At 30.9% G+C, this 13,414-nt stretch overlaps 1 protein-coding gene across 1 annotated transcript in view; it reads right to left on the bottom strand.

Moving 5' to 3' along the window:
* LOC143191634 (tubulin alpha-3 chain) overlaps positions 1-13,414 on the bottom strand; it is a 51,360-nt gene that overhangs the window by 3,702 nt on the left and 34,244 nt on the right. Inside the window, exons 4-6 of the mRNA XM_076396932.1 lie at positions 5,348-5,476; positions 4,743-4,913; positions 2,004-2,263 (exon numbers count right to left, since the gene is read on the bottom strand). Of these exons, the coding sequence (XP_076253047.1) occupies positions 2,004-2,263; positions 4,743-4,913; positions 5,348-5,476 (560 nt within the window). The remainder of the gene's footprint in view (positions 1-2,003; positions 2,264-4,742; positions 4,914-5,347; positions 5,477-13,414) is intronic.

Genomic DNA, 13,414 nt, shown 5'->3' with positions numbered 1-13,414 from the left:
TTTTTCATTATTTTTTTTTTGCTTTTATTTTCTAATATTATTAGTTATGTTTTCTCTACCAATGTCCTCTCACTTTTTAGTAATACCTCTATGTCCAATTTATGTTCCATTAAATCTCGTTTATCATTCATCCTACATTTCTTTTTTATTCAATTTCTGAGCACCCACATTGTATGTTGTTTTTTCTCTATTCATACTATCAATTATTATTATTGTTCTCTATCTCTATAGAAGGAATCTTCTGCTTTCTTATTTGCTTCAACTTTTGCTGTACTTTCTCGTTAAACTTTTCAATAGTGGCAATGAGCATATCTAATTTATCTTCTATAATTTTTTCAATCCTTGGGTCTCTTTTATTTTTACACTATTTATAAATGCACTTTCGCATTCTTGAGCTAATTGTCTCCTTTTACCTCTTCCTCCTATATTATTTTCCTTCGCTATTCGTTAAACAATAAGTTCAGTCCAGATAAACCCTAGTTGGTTAAAAGTAGAGTTGGGAACAATCGACTGAAATCGACTATCGACTGTTTAGTAATTGACTACTTTTTACTATCGACTGTTTCAGTCGCTATTTTCGATCGAATAAAGTATATTAAATATTTGTAATAAATACATTTTCTGATAGGAAAACTCTACTTTAATATTCAACAATTTATTTTGATCGCTATTAAGAAGAGCACCACAATTTTTATTTGTTGACGAATGGACTATCTTAGCAGAATGTGTTCAACTTTTAAAGCCCATTGAAATAACGACCACCGATCTGGTGAAAGATATTCCAACGACGTCTTTAATTATACCATTAATAAGAGGACTGCACATTCTATTAAATCTAGAATTTTAACAACTGATTGGGGAAAAAATTTATAAAATTGTCTATTAGATGTTATCAATAAAAGACTGGCAATTTTAGACATGAACACGATATGCGAGAAATCCACATTTTCAGATCCTAGATTTAAAAAAGCAGGATTTGGTATTGCAAATAATGCTGAAGCGATACAAACAGTTAGCACAAAAGAGGTATCTTCCATTCTAACTTAAAAAAATACAAATATAGTTCCCCAACTCGAAATTAAAGACACAACTACTGAGCAAGTATGTATTGACATCTGGAGATATTTTGATAAAAAAATGGCTAGCATAAAAGAAGTAATTATTCCATGTACTGCACCAACTTTACAGATTAAGCAGTATTTGGAAATGCCATTTATTGGGCGTTTAGAAAACCCAGTTACACGTACAAAATATTCATCTATACCCGCAACATTAGTCCCCTCAGAATGAGTTTCTTCAAAATCTGGTCGAATAATTAACGATCGAAGAAATCGCCTCATGGGATAAAAGTTGAAAAATTGAACAATTATTATTTTCAGTCACTATTTTTTTGACAATCGACTGTTTCGACTGTTTTCAGTCTATAGTTCCCAACACTAGTAAAAAAGAAACTCAAAAAAAAATTTCTTTCTTTCTTTTTTTTCAACCATGTTTTTCTCTCAATTTGCCAATACCAAAGTATGGTAAAAAAATGCCTCTCTTTTTTGATCAGCCACAGTTTGGCTAAAAATACTTTGCTTCACTTTTGAACGATAACATTTATCTAGATTCTTTTTTCTGGTTTTAGATTACCGAGAAGATTGCCTTTCATCTTTCGTCAGCCTGTAATTTTTTGGATTTTTAATTTTGTTCATTTTTTTTATGTATTCTCTAAATATTAATAAATATCTTGTTTAAATGTACAGTAAAACTATTGTTTTTTTTTATTACACTTGAAAAATACCATAATAAATATCTGAACATATCTTCTCAAAGAATTACAACAGAAGTTTTAACATCAACTATACCCATAGTCCACAGGCATTTTACCATGTAATCACCATTATTATAATTTTGTCTTCACACAGTTCTTTAGCGTATAAGTAAATACTGATATTAATCTTGTTATTGCTCCAAGAAGCCAGTATTTTTATTACCATGATATCTGTTGGAATCATATTTACCTGTACAACATACAACAGGCCATATATTTGCCGTGTCTTGGGTCGCATTTAACCATCTGGTTCGCCGGCTCGAAGCACGCATTGGTGATTTCGGCGACTGTCAGTTGTTCGTGATACGCTTTCTCGGCCGAGATGACCGGGGCGTAAGTGGCCAGAGGGAAATGGATACGGGGATATGGTACCAAGTTCGTTTGGAATTCGGTCAGATCGACGTTCAGGGCTCCATCGAAACGTAGGGAAGCGGTAATAGAGGAGACAATCTGCAAAAACGATATGGTTTTATTTTTATGTTAGTCGGTGGTCGATTTTAAGGGTCATAACGTTGTTTGCGTAAAACAATGTATTTTTATTAGCGCAAGTATTTTATGACATACTATTAAAATATTTGGGTTGATAGATCGTTAATTTATGGTTTTCATATATAAATATTGTATGATTCATAAAATTTACGAAAATTGAGGCCCACTAGGGTTGTGAATTAATTTTAGCGGATCGAAAACATGTCAAAATTTTAAGCATATTTATACCTAAATATATTTGTTGTATTCTCGGCTTTCTAAAGTGTGTCTATTAATTGCTGTAAGGTCCCATTGAAAAGACTTATATTAGAAGTAGACTACTACAAGTCCCGCTACCATTTTAATTGACTATAACCTTGCTCAAAGAAAAGATAAGTAAGTTTGGTTTTCATAAAAAGTTTATTTGGTCTTTACATTTTTTTTCGTCATGATTGAAAAGTTATATCAACTAAATGGTGACCGCGATTCGCCATGCAACTTTCGGCTGTTTTAAAGGCATTTTTCATGATATCCTGCAACATCTGACCCTGAATTTCTTCAATTTCGTGACGACTATTGTCTTTAAGATGTTGCATAGTTTGGGTAATATATTTAGCCATAATAAAATTTGGCATCTACACAACATAATGGTTAAAGCAAAACTGAGCTAAATATCGACCAAGATGGCGCGCAATCAAACTTTTACCCCACTCTATACTATCAAAGAAAGTTTACATAAAGGAGAAGAGATCGTGTATACATTGGTTTCAAAGTTTAACAAGAGGTAATTTCGATACCCTCATCATCTGAATCATCGAAGATGAGGAACTAATGATTTAAATTGAGAAAAAATATATCACTCTAAACCAGATGTTGTTAAAGCAGAAACATGATAAAGTACGTCTGTTGCTCCGTGATACATTCCTTCTATTTGTTCTGTCTCTGCTCTGTTTTCTTCAGTTGTCCTTCTTCAGAAGTATCTCTCTTTCGATATATTATTTCACTAAACTAATACTGAGGTCTTGTTATATTTCTGTAACCCTGATCCTGTCCATCTTTGTTACTACGTTGACATTTATGATTTTAGTCAGTTATCATTTTAACAAATACCTATCAATCGAAAGTCCGACTCTGTATATTACCCTGAAAACTTCCATTTTAGTGTTGTTTGATTCCGTTCTAATAATGAATTTGTTATTTATAGTAAAGAACGAATTCATGATTTTTCAATCGCTTGCTTTCCATTACTTTCGATTTATATACCCAGATAATTAAATTCATTTACTTGTTCTATTTATATATCATCAATTTTGATATTTATAACTTCTGACTATAACATCACCATGCCTTTCGGTATGTTTTTGTTCATTATCATTCCATATTCTCTTAGTATCATATAAGATCTGCTTAATATTTTCTGTAATAATATCATAATCATATATTTTCAGCTGGATTAAAAATCCATAATGATCTAAAATGAATTTGAAGTCATTTCGATGTAAAAAATGACCCATCACTGTTTCAAATTAATCAAATTCTGCATTTCTCTATTTATATAATTAATAATAATCTATCAAGTCAACATATATTTCAATGTGGTTACGCGCAAATTGAAAAGCTTTTATTTTTTATTATTTTTATTAAAGCGTATTTCTATACATATACGTGTAATAGACATTAATAATATTTCCTTTGACAGCAAATATTTTCATTTGGTTAATAGTTTAATCAATTGAGGCTTTTATAATCTCGTATAGAACATTAAAATTATATTTCATATAGACAGCAATATCCTAAAATAGTGGAAACACTTATGGAAGTTTCTGTTCCTAGTTAGAAATTTTAACGTTAACATGACGATAACTTAAATAATTTCTTAACCTGTCTTAGTGGTTATATAAAATACACAATTCAAAGAACAATAATATTTTTGTCTATACTATTATTCTTTTAGAATTTCTTAAATTCTTTTGATTATATTTTGGAAGATATAATTAGTTTAACAACAAAGAAACTGGTAAGAATTAAATAAACGATAAAAAAGTTTTTATTGAATTTCTAAATATGGAAGAAATTGTCATCATTATATAATCCAACGATTATTCCGTCCATGAAATAGAGTAATTAATATCCAATTATATATGGGCGTTTATGAACATTATAATGAAAACGTAAACTGTGATTATTTCCGTAAAAATAATTTAAAAGACAAAGAAGTCATTAACTGTTGCTTGCATTGTGTGCAGACGTTTTTTTAGATTGTCACTGCGAAAAATTACAGTCGGCGCCTACACACATCAGTGTTTTGTATGGGTGTTTTAACAACGATTTTCAGTCCACCATGAATCATCAATGTGGTTAATTTAACGTAAAACTACTCAATGAAATTGATTTGTAGGTAAATCGTTAATGAGTTTTCCTTTCACTTCATCAATCATCGTTTTTGCAAACAATAACTTACCTGTCCAATAAGTCTGTTCAAGTTGGTATACGTTGGTCTCTCAATGTCCAGATTTCTTCTGCAGATATCGTAAATGGCTTCGTTGTCTACCATAAAGGCGCAATCAGAATGTTCCAGGGTAGTGTGGGTGGTCAAAATAGAGTTGTATGGCTCGACAACAGCTGTGGATACCTAAAAACAACCAAAAATATAAAAATAACCTAATTGAATACTCTTCTCTCTGAGTATGCGTAATTATTTAAATTAAATATCCATTCAAATAATTGTAATTACAATTAAAAGTAATAATTAAATAAGATATCACCCTTGAGGGGAAATATCTTGTCAAATAATTTGAATTTTTATTAAAAGTTATTATTTTATTAATTAGGTTAGTGGCTTATTGATCCCAGCTCATATTACCAGCTCTATAGTCTCCGAATAATTAAATTTACAACTTTTATTTCAAAGACGTCTTAACAGCCTTTCGTTAATTTTACTTCATTTAATTACGTGGATGTCTAAAATGAAAATTGTAATTTAACTCTCCAAATATAAAATGAATGTTTTCCTCAAATACGTTACTTACGTAATTTAAAAACTAGCCGATGTATGTGAGGACTTACTTGTGGTGCTGGGTAGATAGAGAATTCCAATTTAGATTTCTTTCCATAGTCGACGCTTAATCGTTCCATCAACAAGCTGGTGAATCCGGATCCGGTTCCACCACCGAAGGAATGGAAAACTAAGAAACCCTGGAACAAATATTAGGAAATTAAAATATTTTATAATATACTAGCGACCCGCCCCGGCTTCGCACGGGTGCAATGCTGATACTAAATTAAATACACTACAGAAAAAATATGAACGTTGTGTATAAAAACATAGCGGCCCGCTCCGACTTTGCACGGGCATAAAATATATATGCCTATGTCACTCAATGAAAACATGATTAAAATCGATCCAGTATTTTTGGTTCATTCATTACTGCCCTTGGCCTGCACGCATTAAATTTGGAGTAAAACAATTCCTCTTCCCCTATACTTACTATGAAGATTTCCTGCTATCTTTGGAATATCTAAATTCATACAATTTTTATTACATTACACATTTTTAAACGCAAATTTTAAATTTGTAATATCTCCGAAAATATTTGTTTAATTTACATGCTGTAAGGAACCATATTGATCTATATTAATTGCACACTGTATTTAAGGTACTTAATTCGATAAGGATTAATGCCGTATTGCTTAAAATAGCTTCGTAAATAAGCCATTTTCTCACGTAAAAAGTAAACAATAAAAATGGTTAATGTGGGTTATCCCTAAAAGATAAACATATACCATCGCGGACTTTTTTGTAGACCTTTTTATGGTGTACAATACTGTAGTACACTAATTTGATCTAACTCGTAGGGTTAGGCAGCGTTTTTGCTAATTGCTAAATAAGCCTAAAAAAATAGGTTAATTTACGACATCACGTTAGAAACCTCTAAAATTAGCAATATTGCCTTAGTATATTATGCATGTATTATACATATAAACCTTCCTCTTGAATCACTCTATCTATTGAAAAAAACCGCATCAAAATCCGTTGCGTAGTTTTAAAGATTTAAGCGCACATAGGGATATAGGGACAGAAAAGGCGACTTTGTTTTATACTATGTAGTGAAGACAACAATTAAGTTACATGTAAGTAAAACTTTATTTGTTTTTATAGTTTTAATATGCATCTTCAAAGGGCCACCCCATACTATGTACTGAAAAAATGGTTTTTTATCAAAAATTGCTTTCTTGGTAAATTGTATATACTCACAGATATACTAGTATATCGGTTTTCCAACATTCAAAGTTGTTAAAATGTTACAGAATTTAGGAGACCAGCTGCAGAGTAATTCTTACTTCATTTTTATTACATATTTAACAATCTTAATTTTTAAAACTAATGTGTTACTACTGTTTTATTGTACTCGGATCAATGCATAAGCAAAACGAGTGTATTTTTCCAAATTAAAATTATAAATTAGAGAACTTAAGCTAAAATTAAGAGTAAACACTTAAACACTATAAATTATACAATTCATATGGTTTGGTTCGTTGTACATGAGCCACATTTAGTAACCCTATTTCATATTTTGAGACGAAATCTTCGGATAACTTCGTGAATCCATTTGATTTCGAGGTCATCGTTGGTTATGCAACTATAAGCATTGGTAAATAATCGGAGAATTTTGTTCCGTCATAGTTGGATTACTAGTTATGCTTTAGTGTAACCTCATAGTTGAATGGCATAAGCCCAAATAGGCTCGACGGATAAGCCAATCTCTTTGATTTTATCAAGATCAAGCATCTTCCGACTAACCACTACACTTCTTTGATTTTGAGTCTGTGTGAGTTGATCTGCTCTGTTTTTGCCTTAGTTCATTTAATAACCACGTATTGTTGAAATAATCAATAAATAAACGGTAAAAATTCAAACTTCTATATCTTTGTTGTTCCTAAAAAATGTCGCAAAGGAAGCTAAAAATAGAGCGTGGGCTCTTTCAAGTGAGCAACAATTTATTTATCACAACTATGGCGTATAAAGTAACCGATGAAATATCATAAACAACGAAAAACCTTCCCTTATATCAATATCAGTTTATTTCATATCAAGTTAGCAACAAATATTGATTCTTAATAATTTTAAATACTCTGTTTTATTATTCTTTGTTTGAACTGAGGAATCTATATTGAATTCATATTTTATTACAGACTACATATCGACTATTCTAACATATATCAATTTTAAATTAATTTTTATAGTTGTAGCAGCCTGTATGGAAAGATCGTCTTGTTGAAGAAATATATTTTGTCCAATCCCCGTACATCATCTGTGACGTCGATGGACTTCGACATGTTTAATGTAACTTACTCAGTGGTAAATAAGTGACAATAGCCTGTTGTTGGTCGTAAAATAACTACCTTATTTTCAGATTAGAGTTATTCTTAAAAAACTTTCCAGTTATTAACATACGGTTAAAATTAAATCTAACTTAAAATGGAACCGAAATATTGCAAAATAAGAAACATATAAAAATTATTACTAAATATTTTCTATAGAAACACTACTCGGAGCCTTTGCTGACGACACATTTATTGTGGCACAAGATATATCTCTGCTTAGGGCAATAGAAAAAGTGCAAGTGGCAGTCAACAAAATCTGCAAATGGACGAAAGATTGGAAAATTTAACTTAATAGCTCCAACGTCTGTCCACGTTAATTTTGCATTGACGCGAAATAATAAAAACTTGATTATATCACTGAATGGATGGCCGATTCCTTAAGCAGAATTAGCTAAATACCTTGGAATCCACCTTGATGGTAGATTAAATTGGAAACATCACGTTAGACAAAAAGCAAAACACATTAGAACCAAAATAAAACAACTATACTGGTTAGTCGCAAGATACTGTCAACTTGATCTAAAATCAAAGAGGTTGATCTATAATACAATTATAAAGCCAATTTGGACCTATGGGATGCAAATATGCTGTTAAAACAAGGTTCTTCGATTGATTACCAATACCTATCGCTATGTAACCAACGAAGAACTGCACGATGACCTGGAAATCAAATGGATTTGCGAAGTTGTGCAGGATTTCGCCTTGAAACACGAAAGAAGATTACTAAATCATACTAACGTGGAAGCAATACAACTGGACAGCGCGCAGGATGTCAGGAGATTGAAGCGAACAAAACCATACGAACTTATATAAAGTGTATACATTTAGTGTAAACTATAGCTATAAGTTAATAATTAATAAATAATTATAATTTTATAATTGAGGAATACATATTAATGTATTTTCTCACACTCGTCTTCCTTGTTATTTAATCCAACTACATAGGAAAAGTAGTAATAAATTAATTGTAAATTAAGATTGTACTAAGCGTATCTAATAAAGATGTTATAAAAAGATATTTTGTGTGGAATCACACTAGACAATATTCTTAAATAGATGTTATCATCAGAAAAGTATTTCATTGCTATTGTACTCCATTTTAATGATTCAAGGTACACATCAAGGTTTAAAAATAAAATATATATTCCCTTTAAATTTAATTCACATTTATCGTATTAGGAAATATTACTGCTTCTGTTATTTGGTTTAAAAATATTGCCAAATTAATTTAATTTGAAACAAAGAAGCATATTATGGCACAAGAAACAACGTTCTTAATCATCATATTCCCTCAATACATTGACCCTTCCTTTTAATTTAATATTCAAATTAAAATAGCCAAGCGTTATCTGTTCATCTGCGCAATACTTTGACGTAAGACAATTACGCTGAAGAACACACCGTCTGATCTATATCGATTGTTGTTGCCTATTCCCAACCAGGAAATGCAAATGGCACTCGTAGGATATCCCGTTATTTCAATATATTTCGAAGTGAATCTAATTATACGATCCAGTCGGGGAGAGAATTAAAAACTAATGACATTATCGACGTGTTGCGTGGCAATTTATGATCGTTTCAGATGTTGGATGATTATCCACGTGGGCGAGTGCTATCGCCCAATGTTAGTTGAGTTCAAAGTGATAGAGTGCACTTTCTTGTTGTTTTATTCATGAGAGTAATACCGCCTGTTAACAACGTTCATATTTATTTTTCATTGAACCACATATAACAGGTCAGTTGAAAAGTCCCCGGCCTACCATAGTAAAACACACTTTTTGGCAAAATTAGTTTTTTTTATTCATCATAATTCCATTCAAGGGTGATACACTGATTATAGCGACCTTACAACTTTTCGATACCATTTTTGTAGTACGATTTGCCCTTTGCTTCAAAATAGGCTTCAGTTTCGGCGATCACCTTTTATTCGACGAAAATTTCTCCCCAACGAGCATTCTTTTGAGATCTAAGAACAGGAAATAGTCCCTGGGGGCAGATCTGGAGAATACGGTGGATGAGGAAGCAATTAGAAGCCCAGTTCATGGGTTTTTGACACGGTGCATGTCTTAGTGAAGCAGCACTTTCTTTTTTCTTTTCAAATTCGGCCGTTTTTCGGCGATTTCGTCCTTCAAACGGTCCAATAACGCTATGTAATATTCGCTGTTGATGGTCCTTCCTTTTCGAAGGTAGGCAATGAAAATTGTTCCATGCGCATCCCAAAATACAGACACCATAACCGGTTCATCGTTTGCAGTCCATTTGAATGACTGTCTTTTGGACTTCGGAGTAAAATGATGGAGCCATGTTTCATCTATTGTCACATATCGACCCAAAAACTCGGGTTTATTACGTTTAATCATCTTCAAACACTGCTCCGAATCACCAATTCGTCGTTGTTCTTGGTCAAATGTGAGCTCGCGCGGCACCCACTTTGCACAGAGCTTTCTCATACCCAAATATTCGTAAATGATATGATATTCTATTTCATTCGTTTCAATTTACAGTCATTCAAAATCATTTTGTGGATTTTTTAAATGTGTTCGTCGGTAACAACTTCTTTTGGGCGTCCACTGCGTTCACCGTCTTCGGTGCTCATTTCATCACGTCTAAACTTAGCATACCAAGTCCGCAAACTCGGCATCAAGCCAAGTTTTTGCTTCAACTGTATTTTTTCCTTCAAAAAGCAATATTTTATCAACACGCGAAATTCCTTTTTATCCATTTTCTTTTCACAATAAGAAAAGTTGCTTCACTCAATATGCTATAATTCACAAACTAATAATCCGACAGCTGTCAAATTTATACACGCATATTTTGACAGTTAGGGCTTATCAAAAAAAACATATGGATTTAATTCTAGTAGCGCCATCTATGTGTTAGGTCGGGGAGTTCTCAATTGACCTGTTATACCCGTTATTGATTGGAAAAAGGTTTTTGACAGAATATGAAGACATACACTATGAGTTATACTAGAATAAAGAGGTATATATAATAAAACTGTAAAAATAATTCGAAAAAATATACAGAATAAATACAAATGCCGTTATTGCAGACAATATGTAGTCAAAAACCTTCAAAAACCCAAGCAGGACTAAAACAATGTGGAAGCTATTAGTCATTTTGATAGAAGCTTTTGCAAACGATGATAACAAATAATAGAATAATAAATGATAGACCAAAACACATAAAGAAAATCTTAACGGATAAATACAAAGTAAAAGTTATAGCGATGAAGATGACTGATAAAGAAATAAAGATTCAAATTAGGGGTGTAAAAACAAAACATGTAAATCCGAGTATAGAAATATCTCACTCTTCTTTCTCACAACGTATTATTTCAATACGATAAACTAATCCTATAACTAACAGTTTTTAAGTACTATGAAATTTTGAACACAAGATAGAACCATTTCAATTACAAGTTAAGATTGAAGAAAGTTAAAAGAATTTTGATAATGTGATACCTTGATACACATTTCTGGAACTACAAAAAGTGATTTCAAAATGGTGTAACAACATTTTCGGTACGATTAGCCGTCTCTACATAGGTATCAATGTTTGTTTAGTAATAATTGACAAATTGTGATTTGTGAAAAAATTCATCACATAACAATGCTTCTAAATGTTTAAGTACCACCAAATATATAAACAGTATTGTTACCTATTTATAAAGTTGTTTCTTCTATGTAGATTTTGCTACTATGTTTTATTGTAACACAAATTTAGACATTTTTCAATGATTTTTTAGTGATACGCCTACCAGTTTCAGCCCAATGTCTCTATCCTAACTGATATGAATATGTGACAGAAATTATTCATGAATCATGACCATCTTCATTAAAAATGGGTTTATTGTCACCCCATCATCACCATTTAAAATGCTACTTCATAAAGTTAATGGGTTATTGATATTTAATAGTATTGTTCAATAGTATAGTTAATAGCATTGATACTTTTGTCTAGAAGTAACTGTTTTTAATATACCATGACCATATATCCTGGATACCTCAGAAACCCTTTTTGTAATGTTAATATTCTTTTTTACAATATAATATCACCATTTCTTGAATCTATTTGTCTAAAATCTACGTGACAATTCTAAAAATAATTTGTAACATTGTTTTTACATTATTGGGCTTTTAATCGATTTTTTCTTCGACTAAAACCCACCCGATATGCCCTATATTTGTAGATATACGAATATTTTATTAATATTACTAAAAATAAAACACATCTCTAATACAGAAAACCAATTGACATAAAAAAGTCTTTCATTAGAATCAACACTAACCCTTCCAAATGAAACGAAAATAATTATTTCCGTTAGAAAAAGGCAAACAAAGAATTATTTACCCGAAGGAAGACGACTCATTTAAGTTACATTTTACTTCGGATGAAATTCGTATTAAAAAAAACTTTTTCATTTCCCTCTATTGTTAATGGAAACTTTTGAATGGTGCACTAAAAGTTTTCTTAATGAGACGTCTTTGTTCATGGAGCTTTCTTAGTATGTAAATATTTTTATTTTGCAGAAATGTTTTAAATAAGTTCTTGTTAGTTTTTCTATAAAAAATATCAGTAAATATTATTGCTTGTTGAATACTTTAGAATACTTAATTTTAGGTTTACTATACATTCCAATATTGAATTATTACCTAATAAAATTAATATAATATTTATAAAATAAATGTAGTACACCAACAAAACATATACAAGATAATATGTCAATATTTATGCGATATTTGGTTCTCAATATCGAACTCAGAGTTATTCACCCTCAACGATAAACACATTATATGAAATATAGATTCTCTGAAGTTCGATCGCGTGTATGTCTAATGATAATGAAGATGATTTACCGTCATAAAATGTTAGTCATAATTAACAATAAAGATTTATACTGCCGTATAAGTACAGACACATTACAATATAGACGTAATTATTAAATAAATAATAGTTTGTGTAGTATATTGCAATTTATAAGACTTTCAAGAATAACTAACCATTACTATTGGACATTTTTTAAAAATTGGATGGTTAGAAGCGTGGTTTCTCTTAAGTTTTAATTTTAACTACTGTTTTATGAATTATCACTTAAAAACGACAGGATGGAACTCCATATAGGTTTCTATAGTATCAGAGACCATTTTACAAACATTGTCATGAATATTCTGATGAAAAATCATAATATTGCTACATGGTATAGGAACATATTTAATATTACAAGATTTAATAAAAGTTTATAATTATAAAATTTGATATTATTATCATTCAATATCACTTTGTATCTCATTACTGCTTTATTTAATTGTTATATATGCTAAAAATTGCGGGTTGACGTTTATGAACATCTTGGTTTCATTTACACTGAAGAAATCTGCTGACATGATCTATTAAACTGTTGAAGCTTAAGCTTAAGTTGATTTGACCATATGTGGACCTAACAAGAATAACTATCCCAGGGAGTTAAAAAAGATGGAAGACGATGAATTCCAAACATGATTTGAGATAAAATAAAATACAAATTTATAAAAAAAATTCATATGAGCTGGGAATTGATTAGTCAATAATTGTAAAGTCTTGCACCAAATGAAAATGATGGAAAATAGCTATTATACGATTTGATTGAAAACGGCACTAGAGATCTGTTCACTATTGCAATTCATTTTGGTTTGAGAAAAACACGAAATTTTTCTTCCCTATTATATAATATAACTAAGAATGAAAGGTGTATCTTCTCTAAATAAA

This window comes from Rhynchophorus ferrugineus, unplaced genomic scaffold (genome assembly GCF_030347505.1).
Source record: "Rhynchophorus ferrugineus isolate W39M unplaced genomic scaffold, kcgeb_rfMv2 rfM2, whole genome shotgun sequence".
NCBI lineage: Eukaryota > Metazoa > Arthropoda > Insecta > Coleoptera > Curculionidae > Rhynchophorus > Rhynchophorus ferrugineus.
The sequence above is the reverse complement of the archived record's forward strand: the minus strand, read 5'-3'. Positions and strand labels throughout refer to the sequence as shown.